General features: G+C 50.3%; 1 protein-coding gene across 1 annotated transcript in view; it reads right to left on the reverse strand.

Moving 5' to 3' along the window:
• Nucleotides 1–15,877, reverse strand: part of LOC147117611 (1-aminocyclopropane-1-carboxylate synthase-like protein 1) — a 74,411-nt gene extending 58,534 nt beyond the window's left edge. Inside the window, exon 1 of the mRNA XM_085988738.1 lies at nt 15,628–15,877. Within this exon, the coding sequence (XP_085844864.1) occupies nt 15,628–15,777 (150 nt within the window). The 5' untranslated portion in view covers nt 15,778–15,877. The remainder of the gene's footprint in view (nt 1–15,627) is intronic.
• Nucleotides 15,878–24,081: the final 8,204 nt, after the last annotated feature.

Here is a 24,081-nt window from a genome sequence, read left to right on the forward strand (position 1 = left end):
TTTTTGTAGAAAGGTGGAATGCAGAATATGGAGGTGCGTAACTTCTTGGGCAGAGTAGCAAGGCTGCTTTGAGCAAATTTGAGGAATGAAGTAAATCCTTCTGCAGCTTTAGCCCAAGAAATTTTCTTCTCTTCACTTTCCATCTCACTTTCCTTTTCTTTCTTTGGATTCAAAACATTCTCAATTATTTCATTATCACTTAGCATATGCACAACAGCAACTTCTCTATCTGCATCAACCCACTGCTCAATATCACTTTCACTGAGGTGACGTAGCGGGTTTGCTGGGCCTACATTTTTCACCATGCCAGCCATTTCCATTATTGTACTCCTCTTGGGACGAACACTAAACCCATGAAATTCCTCCTCTGAAGAACCACCTTCAGCAAACATTACAGAAGGCCACAATTTGTGCCAGGCTTGCCTCAAAGTGTGACCTTTCACCAAGTTCCAGGAACATGCAGCATTAAAAGATGGCGGCCTAGAAATTGGGTATAGCCCCGCTTGAGGCGTTAGAACTGGCAGAGCGCTAAGTTTATAGCCAGACGAAAGTTATCGCTGCCTGGCGAGCTATTGGGTTGCATCGCCCCCAAAGGGGATTGAGGCGCTAATTCAGCCGTTGCACGGTGCTCTTAAGGCGCAAAAGTTCAGGCGCTACTCAATATCGACGCGGACGGGCGCAGCGCAGATGATCTCAATTACGGGAAACCACGAGACCTCCAGGCGCCGGCCGGCTCTTAAAGGGGTGGGTCAGTCAGCCTGAGCTTCAACACCCAACCCCCTGTAGGCCTCAGAATCGGCGCTCGCCCCTGTCTGGCGTTACAAACTTGTTCAGCATGGAAAAGGTTAGACAGAGAGCAGAGCGCTTCAGCACTGAGGCTCTGGACCACTTGGTGGCTGCAGTTGAACGCCGTCGAGATGTCCTGTATCCGGACAATGGCAAGAGGCCGAATCAGAAGGCTTACCGACGATCTTGGAGGGAGGTTGCTGTGAGGGTCAACTCCAGCAGCATGGCGACCAGGACCCCTGTTCAGTGCAGGAAGAAATTCAACGACCTCACACGGATCGTTAGGGCGAGTGATGGTTTAGCAAACTTCTGATTCCCTCCATCTGCAGCTGACTTCGGGCACCCTGCTGCAATGATGCCCCAATGGCCATCTGTCAGCATGCACCCATGGCCCTTTCTGGGCACACACATGGACAGATGTCTCAAGGCCTCATGTAAGGGCTCTTGCACCATGGGGGGCATGCGATGATCTCGCAAGGCATCATGTTACAGAACTTCCCCTTCTTTCCCCTGCAGTCCAAACTGGCGACGATCCGAAAGGAGCAGCGTCGAACCGGTGGCGGACCTCCACAAGTGGTCACTCTCACGGATCTGGAGGAGAGAGTGCACCAGATACTTGGAGGACGTCTGTCTGGTCCTGTGACCACTGCATCTGCCGACCCCATTTCCGACAGCGAGGGTAAGACTCTCACCTTTTTCACCTGTTGCCTTCCACTTGGTCCCCCTGCCAGCATGCATCCTCAGTGTGCAGCCATGTCAGAGCCTTGCCACAATCTGGCATGCCTTTCAGCAAAGCTGTCCTTTTGCTAAAGCCACTCTTCCACCTCCCACTTTCAGATGAAGCAGCACCAACTCGGGCTCAACGCGCTGAAGCTGCCAGTGCCAACGGAGGCGAGGACCAGGAGGAATCCGGACCAGCCGTTGCAGAATCCGGGGAGCCGACACATCTACAGACTGGGGATAGTAGTGCCCTGGAGGGGAGGGGGGGGGGGTGCTCTGAGGATGAACCAGTTGCCGGACCAAGCGGCATGCAGCAACGCACGCGGGATAGGCAAGTTCGGCCACCGTCTCCCCGGAGGGCAAGGCAGGTCGTGATGACTGCTGCACAGAGTGCAGATGAGGTGCGTCGCCTGGCTGAGATGAGCAAACAGGCCCAGGTCAGACACACGGAGCTGATGGCTGCAGTCGAGAAGATGCCTGAGTCAGTAGATTCATTGGCTAAGAGTATGTTGGACTTCGGGACAACAATGGAGAGGACTCTCCAGGGCTTTGGGGCAACAATGGACAGGACTATCCAGGGCTTCGGCCCAACAATGGACAGGACTATCCAGGGCTTCGGGGCAACAATGGACAGGACTATCCAGGGCTTCGGCCCAACAATGGAGAGGACTGTCCACGGCTTTGAGTCAGCTATGGAAAGGACTGTTCAGGGCTTCGGACAATCCCTGGAAAGGTCTGTGCAGGGCTTGTCCGAGGCAGTGGAGCGGTCGGCACCTGCCTTGTCCGAAGCAATGGGAAGAACTGTCCAGGCCTTCTCCGAAGCACTGGCACCTGGCACACAGGTCCTCACTGTTGCCACGCAGTCACTTGCTGGGCTCCTCCACAGCCAGATTGACGCTACGCGATCTCTCACTGCAGCCACCCTCTCTGCATCAGTTAGGATCACCCCGGGCCCTTCCAGTCCCATACAAGGCCAGGAATCAGTGGAGCATGCGATTGTAGCAGATGAGCCGAGCCGCTCCCCTCAGATAGCCAGTGTGTCGTCAGACCATGGTGCAGGTGTCCTCTCTCGGCAGGAGACCATTGCACATGCCAGCGCTGGGACGCCTGCATTGCAGCTGCCACCACCTGCAGGCCACACTGCTTCCAGCCATGGTCACATCAAGCATCCTGCGTCCGCACCCTCCAAGCCCAGAGGTCAGCCAGCCCGTCCTTCAGGGGCTTCTGCGCTTCCACAGTCAGCAGGCGTCCCCCAGCCTTGAGCCCGCCACTGGGGTCCAATTACGTAGGAGCAGCAGGGAGGGAAGGGGCCGGGCGCGAAAGAGAAGTCGTTCTCCCTCAAGGGGCCAGTTGTAGAGGGAGGTGCTGAGACATTTCTTTGTCCAAATTCAAGGACACCCTCACCTGTTGTTATATTTGCAGAAGGTTTGTTGAGTTTTGCGGCTTTGCCGAAGAGTTCACAGTTATTTTGAAAGTTATGGTTTCTGTTGACATTACGTTGTTTAGCTGTAATGAAAGACTTTTGTGCCAATAAACAGAAGTTTCAATGTGGCATGGTGCACGTGACTAGTTTCAATGATGCTGGCATTCAGAGGCCCTCAAACATCCAAAGTGCGCATGAGTTAAGACTCTCATCATTCCGCCACAGGGGTCTCGACACGAGTCCAGGTGAGCCTCTGACGTATGGCCCTTCCACTTTCAGCAGCCCTTCCATCTTCCTCCTCCTCCGCCTGCTCTGCTGGTCATTGAGGGACAGCTGGAATTGGCTGGGTGCGTCGATTCACCAAGTTGTGGAGCATGCAGCAGATGACGACGATGTGTCCCACTTGCTGCGGCGAGTACTGCAGGGATCCCCCCGAATCTTCCAGACATTGGAAACGCTTTTTGACAACACCAAGAGTGTGCTGTTTACTGTGCCTGGTCGCCTGATGGCCGCTGCTGATCAGCTCTTCTGCTGGGGTGTCGGCCACACGGAGTGTTGTCATCAGCCATGGCCAGAGAGGATAGCACTTGTCCCCAGTAAGCCAGCCTTGTCTTCGAGGCAGCCCCTCAAAAAGGTAACAAACTGAGGTCAACCGCAGGATAAAGGCATCGTGGCTGCACCCTGGGAAATGCGGGGTGACTGCCATGATGATTTGGCGGTGGTCACAGACCAGCTGCATATTGAGGGAGTAGAACCCCTTGCGGTTGCGGAAGTCCTAAGGATGATGGCATGGCGCCCTCAAAGCCACGTGTGTGCTGTCACTTGCCCCCTGCACCATGGGGAAGTCCGCAATAGAAGCGACACCCTGCGCGCCCTCCGCCTGCGTGTGCAGGGTCCGAGGGAAGGTAATGAATTGACGCCTTCGCCTATAAAGGGCATCTGTAACTTGCCGGATGCAACAGTGGACTGCAACCTGAGCGACAGTCACAATGTCCCCAATGGCTGGCTGAAAGGATCCGTTGGCATAAAAATGGAGGCCATCAGTCAGTTTAGCCATCACGGACAGAGAGGTTCTGCAGCGTTCACGCGGCTGCAGATCCTGACCAAGCAGGTGGCATAGATCAGTAACAATGTCCCTCCAGAATCGGAGCCTTCCCAAACACTGCTCCTCAAGGCTTGTCACCTGCTGCCTAAAGACCCTCGCAGCTTCCCGTCGGATTGGCCGACCTCCATTGCCCCTCCTCCTTCTGTCCAATCCCGGCCCTCTCTCCCGCCGTCTCTCTGCCCCTTCACAGTGTTGGGCGATGAGGCCGTCGCCCTCCAAACAAGCTCTCATTCCGATGCCAGTTGGTCAAAAGGCTTTTAGGTGTAGTGCTGCAAGTGCTTCGGACAGGTTTGAAGGTCCCAAGTACTGTAAACTAAATTCCCAGAACTCCACTCCACATTAGCTCGCCAACTCTCTCTAGCAACGATCGCAATGTGCAGGCCAAGTGGCAGAAGATTCTGCACTAGAGCTGTCCCCTTTAAATAGCGCCCCCCTACTCCGAGAAGGGCCCGTTAGCCCTCCCTTGAACTGTCACTAATAGCGCTGGGCGCTAAGGCTCCGGACGCCACCCAATATGCGCTCAGGCGCTCCTAAAAGGCGTTGCACACTGAAATGACGTCATGATCCGCTTGCGCTCGCGGGCGCGCGCAAACACTTGGCGCAGGCGCAAAATGTATAGTCAATATCCGAGTTGTCGCTATCTTCATAGCGAACGCCCCAACATAGGGTATCGGCCCAATTCTAGGTCTCTTTAGGCGCTCAGCGCCGGCGCTACCAACCGAATTTCTAGGCCGGCATCTTTAAAATTGTATTCCTTCTGAAATGCGTGAATATTGTCATCTTGGCTTATCAGTTTACATAGGAAGTCTTTCTTGTAATGACACTTGAGATTTTGGATAACGCCATGGTCGATGGGTTGTATGAGAGAAGTTACATTTGGTAGCAAATAAATCGTGAAAATATTTCCCAAAACCAACTCGGATTCATGCGGATGGGCTCTACAATTATCAAGCAATAAAATGCATTTGCTATCTTCAGGTTTCCCTATTTTACGGAAATGTTCCCTCACAGATAGAACAAAAATATGATGGAACCAATTCGAAAAGATTTCCTTATCCATCCAAGCATTTCTTTGAGCTTTGTACTCAACAGGTAAGTGCCTCACATTTTTAAATGCGCGGGGATTTTTATACTTCCCAATGACAAGAAGTTTAACCTGGTGTGATCCAGCAGCGTTCGCACATGTTAGCACGGTTACACGATCTTTATTTTTCTTGTAACCTGAAGCATTAGCCTCACTAGCCCCAGCAAGCGTTGATTCTGGCAAAAACCTCCAAAATAAGCCAGTTTCATCGGCATTGTATATTTGTGCTGGCGACAAATCATGTTGCTGCACAATCCAATTGAAATAATCGCAGTATTCTTCTGCGGCGTCGTGATCAGCTGATTTCTTCTCCCCGGAAATATTGAGTCGTCGTATCCCGTGCCGTAACTTGAAGCACATTAGCCATCCCTCGGAGAAAGCACACTTGTCAGTGAGCTCCATCTTTACGCAGAAATCCTTCGCTTTCTCGACTAGCATGGGTGCGGAAAGTGGAACATCCTCTGAACGCTTAAGAGAAAACCACTCAAAGCATGGTATCCAGCTCTTCAAGCTGAGGCTTACGAAGCGTACGCCGTTTCTCTACACTCTTAGATGTCTCCAAGCTTGAATAAAACTTGAGCAGCTTATCCTTCTGCGATTTGATGTCGTAGATTGTTGACGAACTGATTTTGAATTCATTCATAATGTTGTTACGCTTCTCTCCCCTTTCTAGTCATTGGCATATGTCGATTTTCTGTTTTAAAGTTAACACCATTCTCTTCCTTTTGCTTGGACCAACTTTTGGGATTTCCAGAATGCAATGCAATGACTACCAGCAGCGTGGGAGACACACAGTACCCCTGTAAAATGGCGGATCAGAAGAAACTACCGGCAGCGCGGTAGAGTCAGCCTCCTGTTACAAGGGTATTGAGGTGTTCTGACTTCCGACAGCGCCAAGAAGCCGAGTAGTGGCAGTTTCGAGAACTACGCCCACTAACTAACTCGGCCACCGCGGGAGACTTGGACTCGGACTCAGCAACATTGCCGGTTATTGAGGTGTTGTTTTCGGAGTGAGAATTTTGCCGGTTAAGAGAGAATTCTGGATATTTAGGTGCCGTTTAAACGAGTTTCCTGTATTGATAACTTTGTGAAGAATAATCTACCTTTAATGCAGTAAAATATCCCACGGTGCTGCACAAAAACGTAATCAGACAAAATTTGATACCGAGCCACACAAGGAGATATTAGGCCAGGTGACCAAATATTTGGTCAAAGAAGTAGGTTTTAAGCAACATTTCAAAAGGACGAGAGAGAGGTGGAGAGGTGAAGAGGTTTAGGGAGGAAACTCCAGAGCTTAGGGTCAAGACATCTGAAGGCACGGCTGCCAATAGTGGAGTGAAAGTAGTGGGGCTGCACAAGAGGCAATTAATTAAAGCAGTTAATTAGATAAATGTGGAATAAAAAGCGAGCACCAGTAATGGTGATCATAAAACTATCGCATTGTTGTTAAAAACCCATCTGCTTCACTAATGTCCTTTAGGGAAGGAAATCTGCCGTCCTTACCCAGTCTGGCCTATATGTGACTCCAAACCCACAACAATGTGGTTGACTCTTAATTGCCCTCTGAAATGGCCTAGCAAGCCACTCAGTCATATCAAACCGCTAGTAAAAACACTAAGAATACAACCGGACGGACCACCAAGCATTGACCTTGGCACCGGATTCTGACACAGCAAAGACACACCCAACCCAATCAACCCTGCAAAGTCCTCCTCACTAATATCTGGAGACTTGTGCCAAAATTGGGAGTGCTGTCCTACAGACTAGTCAAGCAAGAGCCTAACATAGAATCATAGAATCGTATCATTCAGCCAACGTCCCAAACACTTCCTTCACTATCCCTGGATATGTCCTGCCCCACCGGCATGACAGACCCACCAGAGGCAACGGCACAATGGTATACAGTCGGGAACAAGTGGCCCTGGGAGTCCTCAACATTGACTCCAGACCCCATGAAGTCTCATAGCACCTACCGCCCTCCTTCAGCTGATGAATCAGTACTCCTCCACGTTGAACACCACTTGGAAGAAGCACTGAGGGTAGCAAGGGCACAAAACATACTCTGGGTGGGGTACTTCAATGTCCATCACCAAGAGTGGCTCGGCAGCACCACTACTCACCAAGCTAGCCGAGTCCTACAGGACATAGCTGCCAAACTGGGCCTCTGGCAGATGGTGAGAGAACCAACACAAAGGAAAAACTTACTTGGCCTCATCCTCACCAAACTAACTGTCACAGATGCATCTGTCCATGACAACACTGGTAGGAGTGACCACCGCACAGTCCTTGTGAAGACAAAGTCCCCTCTTCACACTGAGAACACCCTCAATCGTGTTATGTGGCACTACCAGCGTGCTAAATGGGACAGATTCACAACAGATCTAGCAGCTCAAAACTGGGCAGCCATGAAACGCTGTAGGCCATCAGCAGCAGCAGAATTGCATGCCACCAAAATCTGTAACCTCATGGCCTGGCATATCCCTCACACTACCATTACCATCAAGCCAGGGGACCAACCCTGGTTCAGTAAAGGAGTGTAGAAGACCATGCCTAAAAGTGAGGTGCCAACCTGGTGAAGCTACAACACATGACTACATGCATGCTAAACAGCAGAAACAGCATGTTATAGACAGAGCTAAGCAATTCCACAACCAACAGGATCAGGTCAAAGCTCTGCAGTCCTGCCACATCCAGTTGTGAATGGTGGTGGACAACTAAACAACAAATGAGATGCGGAGTCTCCATGAACATCCCCATCCTCAATGATGGCGGAGCCCAGCACGCGAGTGCAAAAGACAAGGCTGAAGCATTTGCAACCATCTTCAGACAGAAGTGCCGAGTGGATGATCCATCTCAGCCTTCTCCGGAGGTCCCCACCATCACAGAAGCCAGAGTTCAGCCAATTCGATTCACTCCACATGGTATCAAGAAACGGCTGAGCACACTGGATACAGCAAAGGCTACGGGCCCCAACAGCATCCCGGCTGTAATGCTGAACACTCGTGCTCCAGAACTAGCTGCGCCTCTAGCCAAGCTGCTCCACTATAGCTACAACGCTGGCATCTGCCCAACAAAGTGGAAAATTGCCCAGGTATGCCCTGTCCACAAAAAGCAGGACAAATCCAATCCAGCCAATTCTTCTTCTTCTTAGGCAGTCCCTCGGAACCAAGGATGACTTGCTCCCACATTAAAAATGAGTTCGCAGGTGACTGATGAGTCCAATGCGGGATCTACAGTCTCTGTCACAGGTGGGGCAGACGGTCGTTGAAGGGGCGGGTGGGTTGACGTGCGCTCCTTGCGCTTGGCTTCCACTTGCTCCCAGCGAAGACGCGAGGTGTTCGGCGCCTTCCCGGATGCTTCTCCTCCACTTTGTGCGGTCTTGGGCCAGGGATTCCCACGTGTCGATGGGGATGTTACACTTTTTCAAGGAGGCTTTGAGGGTGTCCTTGAAGCGTTTCCTCTGCCCACCTGGGGCTCTCTTGCCGTGCCGGAGCTCCGAGTAGAGCGCTTGTTTTGGGAGTCTCGTATCGGGCATGCGGACAATGTGGCCCATCCATCGGAGCTGATTGAGCGTGGTCAAAGCTTCGATGCTGGGGGTGTTGGCCTGAGCAAGAACACGGACGTTGGTGCGCCTATCCTGCCAATGGATTTGCAGGATCTTGCGGAGGCAGCGTTGGTGGTACCTCTCCAGTGCTTTGAGGTGCCTGCTGTACATGGTCCATGTCTGAGGCATACAGCAGGGCGGGTATCATTGCTGCTCTGTAGACCATGAGCTTAGTGCCGGGTTTGAGGTCCTGGTCTTCACTCTCTTCCTCAGGCGACCGAAGGCTGCACTGGCACACTGAAGGCGGTGTTGGACTTAGTCGTCGACATCTGCCCTTGTTGACAGTAGGCTCCCGAGGTATGGAAAGTGGTCCACGTTGTCCAAGGCCTTGCCGTGGATTTTGATAATCGGGGGGGCAGTACTGTGTGGCAGGGGCAGGTTGGTAGAGGACCTTTGACTTACGGATGTTTAGTGTAAATTACCGCCCCAGCAGTCTACTCTCAATCATCAGCAAATTGATGGAAGGTGTCGTCGACAGTGCTATCAAACGGCACTTACTCACCAATAACCTGCTCACCAATGCTCAGTTTGGGTTCCGCCAGGTCCACTCAGCTCCAGACCTCATTACAGCCTTGGTCCAAATATGGACAAAAGAGCTGAATTTTAGAGGTGAGGCGAGAGTGACGGTCCTTGACATCAAGGCAGCATTTGATTAAATGTGGCAAAAGGAGCGCTAGTAAAGTGGAAGTCAATGGGAATCAGGGGGAAAACACACCACTGGCTGGCTTCATACCTAGCACAAAGGAAGGTGGTTGTTGGAGGGTAATCATCTCAGCCTCAGGACATCACTGCAAGAGTTCCTCAGGGCAGTGTCCTAGGCCTAGCCATCTTCAGCTGCTTCATCAATGACCTTCCCTCCATCATGAGGTCAGAAGTGGGGATGATCGCTGATGATTGCAGTACTCAGTTCCATTCACATCTCCTCAAATAATGAAGCAGTCAGTCTCCACATGCAGCAAGACCTGGACAACATTCAGGCTTGGGCTGACAAGGGGCAAGTAACATTTGTGCCACACAAGAGCAATGACCATCTCCAACAAGAGAGAGTCTAGCAACCTCCCTTTGACATTCAACGAGATTACCATCGCTGAATCCCCCACCATCAACATCCTGGGGGTCACCATCGATCAGAAACTTAACTGGACCAGCCATATAACTACTGTGGCTACAAGAGCAAGTCAGAGGCTGGGTATTCTGCGGCGAGTGACTCACTTCATGACCAATGTTCCCTCTAATAGTTTATTTGTACTGAGCGCGTCACGAACTCCTCAGAGCGCGACAATTTTTTCCATGGGCAAATTTTACAAGCATATATACAACAATGCAAGTAAATAAGGTTGATATTTATTCAAGATGACTTACAGTTACCCTTACATCATGCTGGAAATTTCTCCCGTCTGTCTTTCTTGGTTTTCCAGTGATGGAAAATTCTGTCACGGTTGACAATCTACCTCTCCTCTAACAGGTCACATTCTACCTCTACTCTCATGTCCCATTCTACCTCGCTGCTCACTGGTTGCGTGCTCCCTCTCCTCACAAGTCCCGTTCTACCTCTACTATCACACGTCCCATTCTACCTCTCCTCACACACGGACTGTTAGCTCCTCTTTCTCAACACAAGAACTTTCAGGAGAATAGATGAAATGCGAAAGGGCAGGGAGGATACACACACTTTGAAAGTCTGGGCTTGGATCATAAACAACCTTAAAACTCCATTCATCTCACCAAACAGTGAAATGAAACTCACATAATCTGGTCTCTCATCCATTATCCAAGACAGCTTCAATTAACCTGAAGTTTCCAGGTGGTATATGTGGTTCATTCAATGGTAAATGCAGGTGTTCATTGGCCATATATATGATTAATAACCCAATCTGCATCATAAACCCGTTCATCAGAAAGAACTAGGTGCTCATTGAGACTAAATCCATTGATCAACGTGAACCCCAGACTGTGTGTGTTTATCTGGCCATGATGGTCCGTGCCCAATGGTTTTGTGACCTTTAGTTGCTGTGGGCCAATCGGCTCAAGGTTGAGTCCCGGGGCATTGAGAGCTGCTGAATGAGGAGCACTCCCGAGTCTCGCTCTAATCCAGGGCTGTCAACCAGACACTCCACGGGCCCGATCACCACAGGCATTGGGAACTTAAAACAGCCCTGGAAAATATTCTGAAAGCGGCTCATGTCGCCCATCTTATAGTAGTCTTATAACCACATTTTCAGTAATCCTATTCCTATTTACTCAGCTATTACTATGGTCATTTGTAGACAAATTACAAAGAACTCACGATTTTATAATACTTTTATGAAATGTACAGTATTTGTAAATACTGCTTACTGTACACAATTGCATGAACTGCTTATTTACAAAGCAACTGAAAACATTAATTAAACAAAAATAGCACCATACACATACACCAAACTGAAAATCAGTACGCATGGCATTATCTGAAAATAACAATACAATTGTCAGGTTATTGCAGATATAGCTCCTTGCGTAACAATGAACTTTTCAATGCATCAGGATCTATACAAATGTAGAATGTTGTAATAGATTAAATCATTGTTTTAAACAAAGAAAATGTGTGCATCCGACTGTGCCACAGGGCTGATTCATCTGTGACCTGCAGAAATAGATGATTAAATTTGATCATTTTGCAAATGACGGATGGAGACTTCTGAATCAGGCTGAAAGGCTCCTTGTAACTTAGACTCTCATTCACCTGAGCCAAATGAAATGATTCTACACCGATTACTGTACTTACTTCTATTGTTAAGTGTTTAGTAATCGAAACAGTCTCCTCTTAAAGCTTGGTTTTATTACACACATAATGCGTCTCTTTCACTAAAAAACTGTTGATTCTAACTTGCTGAAGTCAAAATTGACACAGATCATGTACACCTTTAGCCGCACATACACCTTCCTTTCTCTTATCTGCATTAACAGAAAGGAGAAAGCAGAAACACACTTTTCTGAACAGGCAAGGTTGCTGCGAAGCAATTGGCAGCTCTACTTGTTAAGAAAGGATGGCGGGAATAGAATACCACACAGTTCTTTAAGTTAGATTCAAGGTTAGTAACAATTTTTGAGATTTATGAGAAATGTTGCCTCTTGGTTTAGGATGCATTCTGTGCAATGGATACGTGAAAATCAGTTTTACTATTTTAAAAATGCATTTCCACAAGAGGATTTGGCACGCACTCTGTTTTTAAATGTACAATGTCATTTTATTTATCATGTTTGGATTTTATGCCAATCTCTTTCAGTGCCCCCACTATTTTATTGACCAAAGTAGGAAAACGACTGAAAGGTGTGAAGCAGTTACAAAAAGCTGCTAAGTGCAGATTGGGGAGGGTTGAAGTTGGCTGCCTCTTCGCATGCGCTTTAACCCGATCTGCGATTGTTTAAACCATAGCCTAGCAACCGTGCACACCCTAAGCAAGCTCGTGACTGCTAAGGAGGATTCAAAGACAGTCACAGGCATTGCTGCACGCTGCTGCTCCTACCAGCCCACCAGGAATTCATCCCCCGCTCCAGCTCACTGATATTAGAAAATATCAACGGGATTAAACAAAGTCAACATGGAGTTATGAAAGGGAAATCATGTTTGACAAACCTCCTGGAGTTTTTTGAGGATGTAACTGGTAGAATAGATAAGGGAGAACCAGTGGATGTGGTGTATTTGGCTTTTCAGAAGGCCTTTGATAAAGTCCCACATAAGAGGTTAGTGTGCAAAATTAAAGCACATGGGATTGGGGGTAATATACTGGCATGGTTTGAAAATTGGTTAACAGACAGGAAACAGAGAGTAGGAACAAATGGGTCTTTTTCGGGGTGGCAGGCGGTGACTGGTGGAGTACCGCAGGGATCAGTGCTTGGGCCCCAACTATTCACAATATATATCAATGATTTGGATGAGGGAACAAAATGTAATATTTCCAAGTTTGCTGACGACACGAAACTAGGTGGGATTGCGAGTTGTGAGGAGGATGCAAAGAGGCTTCAAGGCGATTTAGACAAGTTGAATGAGTGGGCAAATACACGGCAGATGCAGTATAACATGGATAAATGTGAAGTTATCCACTTCGGTAGGAACAACAGAAAGGCAGAGTATTATTTAAATGGTGAAAGATTGGGAAATGTTGATGTACAAAAGGACCTGGGTGTCCTTGTACACCAGTCACTGAAAGCAAAAATGCAGGTGCAGCAAACAGTTAGGAAGGCAAATGGTATGTTGGCCTTCATTGCAAGAGGATTTGAGTACAGGAGCAAGGATGTCTTACTAGTTATACAGGGCCTTGGTGAGACCACACCTGGAGTACTGTGTGCAGTTTTGGTCTCCTTACCTAAGAAAGGATATACTTGCCATAGAGGGAGTGCAGCGAAGGTTCACCAGACTGATTCCTGGGATGGTAGGACTGTCGTATGAGGAGAGACTGGGTCGACTAGGCCAGTATTCACTAGAGTTTAGATGAATGAGAGGGGATCTCAATGAAATGTATAAAATTCTGACAGGGCTAGACAGACTGGATGCAGGGAGGATGTTTTTCCTGGCTGGGGGGTCTAGAACAAGGGGTCACAGTCTCAGGATACAGGGTAGGACATTTAGGACTGAGATGAGAAATTTCTTCACTCAGAGGGTGATGAACCTGTGGAATTCTCCACCACAGAAGGCTGTGGAGGCCAAGTTACTGAATATATTTAAAGAATCCGGCCTCGGGTGACTGTCTGTGTGGAGTTTGCACATTCTCCCCGTGTTTGCGTGGGTTTCCTCCGGGTGCTCCTGTTTCCTCCCACAGTCCAAAGATGTGCGGGTTAGGTTGATTGGCTATGATAAATTGACCCTTAGTGTTAGGGGGATTAAATACGTGGGGTTACGGGGATAGGGTGGGATATGTGTCGGTGCAGGCTCGATGGGCCGAAATGGCCTCTATCTGCACTGTGGTGATTCTGTGATTCTGAGATAAGATAAATTTCTGGACACAAAAGGCATCAAGGGGTATGGGGACGAATAGGTTATTGAGATAGAGGATCAGCCATGATCATATTGAATGGCAGAGCAGGCTCAAATGGCCTACGCCTGCTCCTAGTTTTTCCATGTTTCTATGTTTCCTCCATTCACAGGCTCAGCTGCACTTTTTCCCGCTCTCTCTCCAGCCGTTCACACTTTGGCCGCTGAGTTTTTATGCTCAGCCACTCCCCCCGCTCCAGCTCACTGTTGTGTGCAGCCTATCTATTTCAGTGCGTGGGACCTTACCATAATCATAATCAAATTTGTCATTGTTAGTGCACAAGTGCAGTACAACGAAATGTAGGCTTGTGGCTCCCGAGAGTGTACATTTAGATTAAGACATTTAAACATTCAACATTCATTTGGCTTGTAATACATTAACATAAACATAACCATAATAAAGTGCATTGGCAGATGTGCAGGCTTTAGAGTTTATTTGTGGAGTTCAGTAGGATGACAGCCCTGGGAAAGAAGCTGTTCCTAAATCTGGTCGTTCGGGTGCGAATGCATCTGTAGCGTCTCCCAGATGGCAGGAGGGCGAACAGACTGTGGCTGGGGTGGGTAGGGTCTTTGATGATGGTCCGTGACCTCCGTAAACAGCGTTTCTGGTATATGTGCTCTATGGTATATGTGCTATGCGGCCACGTACCCGCGCACCTTAGAGGGAACCTTGGTCCCGACTCCTCAAAGCCTTTCCACCATCTACAAGGCACACTTGCTGGGGTGATGGGGTGGGTGATGTTTTGTCATTATGGGGTGGGCGGAGACGGTGCAGATGTTTTGTAGTGGTGGGGTGGGCGGAGACGGTGCAGATGTTTTGTAGTGGTGGGGTGGGCGGAGACGGTGCAGATGTTTTGTAGTGGTGGGGTGGGCGGAGACGGTGCAGATGTTTTGTAGTGGTGGGGTGGGCGGAGACGGTGCAGATGTTTTGTAGTGGTGGGGTGGGCGGAGACGGTGCAGATGTTTTGTAGTGGTGGGGTGGGCGGAGACGGTGCAGATGTTTTGTAGTGGTGGGGTGGGCGGAGACGGTGCAGATGTTTTGTAGTGGTGGGGTGGGCGGAGACGGTGCAGATGTTTTGTAGTGGTGGGGTGGGCGGAGACGGTGCAGATGTTTTGTAGTGGTGGGGTGGGCGGAGACGGTGCAGATGTTTTGTAGTGGTGGGGTGGGCGGAGACGGTGCAGATGTTTTGTAGTGGTGGGGTGGGCGGAGACGGTGCAGATGTTTTGCAGTGGTGGGGTGGGCGGAGACGGTGCAGATGTTTTGCAGTGGTGGGGTGGGCGGAGACGGTGCAGATGTTTTGCAGTGATGGGGTGGGCGGAGACTGTGCAGATGTTTTGCAGTGATGGGGTGGGCGGAGACGGTGCAGATGTTTTGCAGTGATGGGGTGGGTGGAGACGGTGCAATGTTTTGCAGTGATGGGGTGGGTGGAGATGGTGCAGATGTTTTGTAGTGATGGGTGGGTGGAGATGGTGCAGATGTTTTGTAGTGATGGGATGGGTGGAGATGGTGCAGATGTTTTGTAGTGATGGGGTGGGTGGCGATGGTGCAGATATTTTGCAGTGATGGAGTGGGTGGAGATGGTGCAGATGTTTTGTAGTGATGGGGTGGGTGGAGATGGTGCAGATATTTTGCAGTGATGGGGTGGGTGGAGATGGTGCGGGTGGAGATGGTGCAGATGTTTTGTAGTGATGGGGTGGGTGGATGGTGCACTCTCGTTGCGGATCCTCCTCATTAAGGATGCTCCTCGGGACTGAGGTCAATCGGCAGCTTCATCCCCCTGGGCTGGAGATAGAGAGATAAATACCGATAGGGAAATACTCGCCGCCGCCGCCCCGCCACAACAGTATCAGTAATGGCCGGCGTCACGTTCAGCCTCGCCTCGCCTCGCCTCACCTGGGGGTTGCTGCGCTCGTCAAACGGGTCCTTGCCATACATGGTGAATCCTTTGCTCAGTATCCCCTCATAACGGCCGATCCGCGCCCCTCGATGAGATACGTAACAGTCGGCAGCCATCGGAGTAACAGGCACGGCCTCGGAAAACATTCGAATAAACAAATGAATAAATCTCAAAGGAACTCGCGCAGTAGCTCAATAAACCGCCGTCCCGGCACCAACCCGTCAGCTCGAGCCCAAACACAATGCGCTGACGTAATGTCTCTGCTGGAGGCTGTCGAGGTGGGGATTGGTCAACAACACGCGCCTGTATGTGACGCACGTAAGACGACGACGACGTAATCCTCAGCGTAGTTATAAATAACCCACGACTGGGTTGGTTGCTCAGCAGTGCGACGGTGGCCGGTAGCCCGAAAAAGGGTGAGATTAAATTGGGTGCAACCAAGACTTGGGATCTGAAATCTCCTTGCAAAATTCACTGTTAGCTTCAGTGGGGCTGGTAGTGTTCCCAAACTCTATGCGGGCTAATATTGCAAAATGTAAAGAAATAACTTGCACTTATAATGTACAGCATACTTATTGCATAATATATATGTATATAATATACTATGTACAATATATTTGTTATCTGTATTTTAAAAACTCAGTTTATTGTCCATCAAAGTCCTGACATTATCAACCTCATTCCTTTCAGAGTCCATAATTTTGGAGAGGAGCTACCTACATTCCACAACAGTTCCATTCATTTCTGCTCCAGAGCCACCCAGTCCAGGGTGACCATATTTTCTAAACTGAATCTGGGGACACACAGGGTGGGAGCACAGCAAAGTAGCCAGGATGGAAAATGTAAGTTGCGTAGTGAGACAAATTTTTTTTAGCAGCCTGTACTTTAACAGTTGGACATATACACTACAAATGGAAAACAAATGTGCATATAATTACCACGGATGTGACATTGTGGCAGAACCACTGAATGACTCTGGCTAACTGTATATAATTCTCTTTAACGATGTTCTAACACCAGCCTAAACCTGTACCATTGTGTTAGGCATTACTGTGTTTTGTATATAGAGTTTGCATGTATGGGGCGTGGTCCCTTTAAGAGCGCAGGAAAACGCGGGCAAACGCGATGACGTCACGTCGCAAACCACGGGGCTGCCCAGGCAGTCCTCGTGGCATCTCCGTTGAGTACAGACCTGTTTAGTTGTTTTCTTGTGTCAATCTCCGTTATTCGTTGGAATTCGTTAATTCCTACATTGGTGACCCCGTTTTTCTGAACGTTTTCACATAAGAGCACAGCATGGAAGCAAACGCCGTTTCGCTAAAGCTACCGCAGTTCTGGGAGCAGCAAGCGCCCTCGTGGTTTATTCAGGTCAAGGCCCAGTTCGCCCTGAGGAACATCGATGCGGATCAGACCAAGTACCTTAATGTGGTCTCCGCACTCGACAGCTCTACCGCCTCTCGGATCGTCAGCCTCCTTGAAAAAACCCCCCAACAGAGCGCAAGTATGAAACCCTCAAAGCGCGGTTACTGCAGGTTTTCGGGCTCACAAAATCGGAGCACGCCCGTCGATTACTCACTATGCCCGGGCTCGGGGACTCCAAGCCTTCAGAGTTGATGAGCCAAATGCTCACACTCCTGGGCTCAGAACGGGAATGTTTCCTATTCCGCTAGATTTTCCTCAGCCAACTGCCTGAACGGGTACAAGCGGCCCTGGCCAGATCTGAAATTGAAGACTGCGCAACACTCGCTGCGCAGGCTGACAAAATTTTCGCTGTAACTCGGCAGTACTGCGCCGCCACGAGGCACCCATCCCCAGCAGACGCCGCCCCAGCTCGTCAGCCTGCTGGGCTGTGTTTCTACCACGCGCAGTTCAGTGTGAAGGTGAAGCGTTGCCACCCTCCCTGCAGTTTTCCCCCCAAAAAAACAACAACTGACACTGCGACCACCGAGGAACGGGTCTAACGGGCACCCCGCGGCCGCGATGGCGATCGGCAACGCGGGAAAATTGCTGTTCATCACTGATACTCCGGTCGTCGTTTTCTGTGTGACACCGGGGAGCAGTGCAGCATTTTACCCGCGTCCGCCCTCGATGTGCAGATGGGGAATCACGGCCCCACCCTTGAAGCAGTCAATGGCGGAACAATTCGGACCCTCGGCAGACGGCGAGTGGAGGTGTGCCTCGGGGGGCAACGTTTTCACTGGGAGTTTGTTACGGCCAGAGTTTCCCAGCCCCTCCTCGGCGTGGATTTCCTGTGCGCCAACAGCCTCCTGGTCGACGTTAGGAACCGGCGGCTGATCAACGCAGCAACTTTTAATTCTCTTCCATGTTACCGCAGTAACACTACGTCACGCACCGTCTCCTGTGCGTTCCCAACTCCTGATGAGTTCGCGCGCCTGCTCAGCAAATTCCCCGACCTGACAAGACCCACGTTCTCCTCCACAGCCACGAAACATGGTGTGGAACGCCACATCACCACCAACGGCCCCCCGGTCTACGCGCAGGCCCGGCGCCTGGAACCAGGCAAGCTGGCGGTCGCAAAGGCAGAGTTCGCAACCATGGAACGGTTAGGGATTATTCGCCGGTTGAATAGTCCCTGGTCTTCACCCCTCCATATCGTCCCGAAGCCTGGCGGCGGATGGCGGCCATGCAGCGACTATCGACGCCTCAACCACGCCACCACTCCTGATCGGTACCCGATCCCCCACATCCAGGATTTCTCTGCCCATTTGGCAGGGAACACCATGTTCTCAAAAGTCGACCTCGTCCGGGGCTACCACCAGGTCCCAGTTTGTCCACAAGACGTCCAGAAGACTGCAGTCATCACCCCATTCGGCCTCTTTGAGTTTTTACGAATGCCGTTTGGGTTAGAGAACGCCGCCCAGGCTTTCCAACGCCTGATGGACTCCGTGCTGCGGGATCTCAAGTTCCTCTTCGTCTACCTGGATGATATTCTAATTGCCAGTCTTACTAAGAAAGAACATACCTGTCACCTACGCACCCTTTTTCGACGCCTCAGCCAACACGGCCTGATTATCAACCCGGCCAAGTGTCAGTTTGGCCTGCACCAAATTGACTTCCTTGGGCATCGCATCACCTCAGAGGGAGCGGTTCCTTTACCTTCGAAAATAGAGGCGGTGACATCCTTTCCACGCCCGCAGAACGTAAAGGCCCTGCAGGAATTCCTAGGCATGGTAAACCTTTACCACCGTTTCGTGCCTAAGGCGGCACTACTCATGCAGCCCCTGTACGAGGCCCTCAAGGGCAAGACTGGCAAGAACCCGGTAGACTGGACGGATGACATGGCCCAAGCGTCGGACTACGCAGTCGGTGCACTGCAACAGCAGTGGGTGAACAGGGCGTGGCAGCCGTTGGCATTCTTCAGCCGTCAACTACGGCAGAACGAGAGAGCACACAGCATGTTCGACTGGGAGTTGCTCGCCCTTTTTCTGGCCATCCGCCATTTTCGGTTCTTACTGGAAGGACGTCCTTTCACCGCCTTTGTGGACCATAAGCCGCTAACCTTTGCAATGGCCAAGACCGCCGAACCGTAGTCAGCCCGACAGCAGCGTCAACTGACCTACATATCCGAATTCACCACGGATATACAGCACGTGGCCGGTAAGGACAACCTGGTGGCAGACTGCCTCTCCCGCGCGATCGTCAATACAGTTCATTTGGGCATCGACTACGCCCTCATGGCAGCAGACCAAGCCTCAGACCCGGAAGTCCAAGCTTACAGAACAGCCATCACTGGCCTCCAGTTGGCCGACGTCAAGTTCCATTCAGCAGGTACCACACTGTTGTGTGACGTCTCTGTACAGGATCCTCGCCCTGTCGTGCCGGTCGTCTGGCGCCACAAAGTGTTCGACGCCATACATGGGTTGTCACACCCTGGAATGAAGGCCTCTCAGAAACTGATTTCAGTGAACTTTGTATGGCATGGCATGCATAAAGATGTCCGCGACTGGGCCAACACCCGCGTGGTCTGCCAAAAGGCCATGGTACAGCGCCACATCAAAGCTCCGTTGGCCACCTTCACAGTTCCGGAGTGACGTTTTGACCATGTCAACGTGGACCTGGTAGGACCACTCCCACCCTCCCATGGTTTTTCACACATCCTGACCATGGTTGACCGCACCACCAGATGGCCGGAGGCGGTCCCCCTGTCATCCACTACTTCAGCGGACGTGGCCAGGGCATTCATTTCCTCCTGGATCGCCTGTTTCGGAGTGCCCGCAGATATTTCGTCAGACAGGACCGCAGTTTTCCTCCGAACTCTGGAATGCAGTGGCCCAAGGACTCGGTGTCAAATTACACCGCACCACAGCCTACCACCCACAGGTGAATGGCCTCTGCGAACGCTTCCACCGCTCAATGAAAACTGCCCTGAGGGCATGCCTCCAGGACGCTGGATGGGCAGACAAGCTACCGTGGGTCCTGTTGGACCTTCGCACGGCCCCCAAAGAAGACCTTCACTCATCATCAGCGGAGCTTGTGTATGGTCGGCTGCTGCGAGTCCCAGGGGACTTCTTACCAACATCGACGGAGCCATGGTCCGCGTCTGCCCAGCTTGCTAGTCGCCAAGAGGCGGCCAGATGTTTCACACCAGTGCCCACTTCGCACCACGGGCTGCAGAGGTCACACATTCCCACGGAGCTTCACAAGGCTGAATACGTTTTTATTCACCATGACGCACATAGGGATCCGCTCAAGGCCCCATATATTGGTCCCTTCCGTGTGTTGGAAGCAGGGGACAAAACCTTCACGGTAGATGTCGGTGGTAAACCAGCCCACATTTCGGTCAACCACTTAAAGCCAGCACATTTAGACCTCGACCGCCCCGTCGAGACAGCACAACCGCTGAGACGGGGTCGGCCACCCGTCGTCGTTACAGCAGACCGAGTGCGACCACCCGCCAGACCGCCAGCCGCCCAGCAGCCTCCGCCTCGAGAGTACAGGAGTCGTTCTGACAGGCTCGTCAGACTCCCTCACCGTTTGACTTTGTCCTTAAAGCGAATTATGGCGCATGTGGCAGAACCACTGAATGACTCTGGCTAACTGTATATAATTCTCTTTAATGATGTTCTAACACCAGCCTAAACCTGTACCATTGTGTTAGGCATTACTGTGTTTTGTATATAGAGTTTGCATGTACGGGGTGTGGCCCCTTTAAGAGCACGGGAAAACGCGGGCAAACGCGATGACGTCACGTCGCAAACCACGGGGCTGCCCAGGCAGTCCTCGTGGCATCTCCGTTGAGTAAAGACCTGTTTAGTTGTTCTCTTGTGTCGATCTCCGTTATTCGTTGGAATTCGTTAATTCCTGCAACATCTCATTATTGAAGTGCATTCAGAAACTGTTAATAAATAATACAATAACACTCTTCAGGAACATCGGTTTTTCGTACCCACTGTCTGTACGGCCTATTCAGAAAATCTCTTTCTTTATATCACTTCCCATGTCAATTATTTCCCTCCCTCTCCTTTATGACCCTCCATAAATTCCTCTTTGACCACTCCTTCTAATATCACCTTCTTTGGCTTAGTGTCCATTTTTTTGATTATGCTTCTGTGAACAACCTTAAGATTTGGGAACAGCCAGTGGGGGCAAGGGGAGTGGGGCACCAGCAGTGCGGGGAGTAGCTCAGTGTTTTCTCAGGGAAGGGTAAATGCTGGCAGGAACTGGTTGAGCCGGACGGCCTGTTTCCGTGTTGTAACTTTTATGTATTTCAATGTAAACTGCGGATTCCCTACTCCCCGCACGAGAACTCCCTGGGAACATTATTGCGTTCTGGGAAATGTCCCACAGCAAACGGGGCATCACGCTTTCCTGGGTGCTGGCCGATCCGCTGTCTATTCCCAGTGCTGAATGGCTAACCCACCGTCTATTCCCAGTGCTGACTAGTCGACCCGCCATCTATTCCCAGCGCTGGATGGCCGACCCATCGTCTATTCCCAGTGCTAACTAGTCGACCCGCCATCTATTCCCAGCGCTGAGTGGCCGACCCACCGTCTATTCCGCTTATTGACTGGTCGACCCGCCATCTATTCCCAGTGCTGAATGGCCGACCCACCATCTATTCCCAGTGCTGACTAGTCGACCCGCCATCTATTCCCAGCGCTGAATGGCTGACCCACCGTCTATTCCCAGTGCTGACTAGTCGACCCGCCATCTATTCCCAGCGCTGAATGGCTGACCCACCGTCTATTCCCAGTGCTGACTAGTCGACCCACCATCTATTCCCAGCGCTGAATGGCCGACCCACTGTCTATTCCCAGTGCTGAATGGCCGACCTGCCGTTTATTCCCAGAGCTGACTGACTGACCTGCCGTTTATTTGTTTCTCCCTTGGCCCCATGATCCGCCCCGCAGCCCGACCTCTAAAGCTGGTCCCAATGGCACGTAGCTCACTCACCCTGACAGGCTCTTCACTAGAAGCCGCCTGAGATTCAGCATCGCGGCCCAATCCGGGAAGGAGATGAATTACAGCCTCATGAGGCAGCGACTGTCCTCAGGCTCGCGGTCCATGGACTCATCCACTCGGTTCCAGCCACAGAGAGTTGGGTGGTCTGCTGGTTCCCAGGATCTAGGCCAAGACTTTTATGCAATGGCCAGTGTTTGTGCTTCAGTTCCTTGAGCTGGTAGCAGGTTTGCAGGGAGCTTTGCTAAATTTCCCATTATTTTTGTTGCATTTTATATTTAACCCTTGCCGCCCCCCTGCATCAATTAATCAGATTTGTGTTTCCACATCACTAGCCAATGAGATGTGTTACCTCTCCCTGGGCTCCGGCTCATACAGACAATACCGCCATCACACTTCCCGCACAAATACAGCCACCCCATTGGCCAGCACTCACCCCCCGCTCTGTCCTTTCATTGGTCCAAACCGAAGTCAATGCGGTCAAAGCCAAACTGTTATCACAAACCGTTATCCGCCCTCTCATTGGTCCAAACCGAAGCCAATCCGGTCAAAATAATTCAGCAGACAACAAACATTGATCCGCCCTTTCATTAGTTCGTCGCTGCCAATGGGCAGAGAATCTGTCAATCAACAGTGGGCCCTTTTGATTGGTCTGTCTCTGAGTCCCCGCGGATTTACGCAAGCTTCAATTAGGTTGAATGGAGCTTACTGAAATAAAATCCGGGGACGAGTTTTGTGAACCAGGGACTCTTCTGTGGACATAGTTTGCCCGAGGACACAGTACCTCATCCGGAGATTGTTCCCAGAAAAAGGGGATGTATGGTCACCCTATCCCAGTCTGGTAAAGAAACGCTGCCCACTCAGTTTGGTTGAGCAGTTGCAGATCCATTCCAAGGCTGGTTTTCCTGGAATTCTAGTCCCTGTTAAAATGAATGGAGACACACTAGCGTACTGAGAACATCTCCTTATGACAGACATCACGTAACAGGCCATGAAGAAAGTGCACGCAAAATGGCCAATTTCCATTGGGCACCCAATTTGACTTTATTTTATTTTTTTACAAGTGTCCAGCTTCTTCACCCACATTCAAGACTCATTTTCTTTCACCTCCGAAACATCTCCCGCCATCCCTTCTGTGCCAAAAACCTTATCCATGTCTTTATTTCTTCGAGGCTTGATTGCTCTGGCATTCTCTTTACCAGCCACCTCACCTCCACAAACAATTCATCCAAAACGCCACAGCTTGTATCCTCACCTGCTAAAGTGCTCACGCTCTGACCACCCTGTCCTTGCATGCCTCTCCATGTCCCACAAACTGACTTTAAAATCCTCATCATCGCCTTCAATTCCCTCCATTGCCTTGCAGAATGGGTGTGTAAATGGCAAATACATTTCAATATAGAGAAGTGTGAGATGGTGCATTTTGGTAGGAGAAATTAAGAGGCCACCTACTCCTTGCAAAATAAGAATCTAACTGGGCTAGAGGTGCAAAGGGATCGAGGGGTACAAATTCACAAATCATTAAAAGTAGCAATGCAGGTTAGCAAAGCTATAAAAAAGTGCAAACAAAACATTGGGGTTCATTTCTAGAGGAATAGAATTCAAAAGCAGAGAAGTTATATTAAGCTTATATAGAACCTTAGTTAGATCACAGTTAGAATACTGTGTACAGTTCTGGTCTCCATATTACAAGAAGGATATAGAAGCACTGGAGAAAGTGCAAAAAAGATTTACAAGGATGATACCAGATTGAGAGGGTACAACTATAAGGAAAGGCTGAACAGACTGGGGCTCTTCTCTAGCTAGAGGTCTTTAAATTATGACGGTGTTCCATAGGTTAGATGTGGAGGCGATGACCTAGAAATTCCCTGTTGTAGCGCTGGCCGTTAAGGCCGGTTTTGTTGAAAAAATGATGGCAGGCACACTTCTGCCTGCTTCCGGTGTGGGACACGGCAGCTGCCATTTTGGTGAGGGCCATAGCGCTGCCGTTGTCAGCGCTTGCCCCTCAAATTTAAATGATCAGATCATGA

Source organism: Somniosus microcephalus, chromosome 5 (assembly GCF_052327205.1).
Source record: "Somniosus microcephalus isolate GS21.2 chromosome 5, FLI_Smic_1.0, whole genome shotgun sequence".
Lineage (NCBI taxonomy): Eukaryota > Metazoa > Chordata > Chondrichthyes > Squaliformes > Somniosidae > Somniosus > Somniosus microcephalus.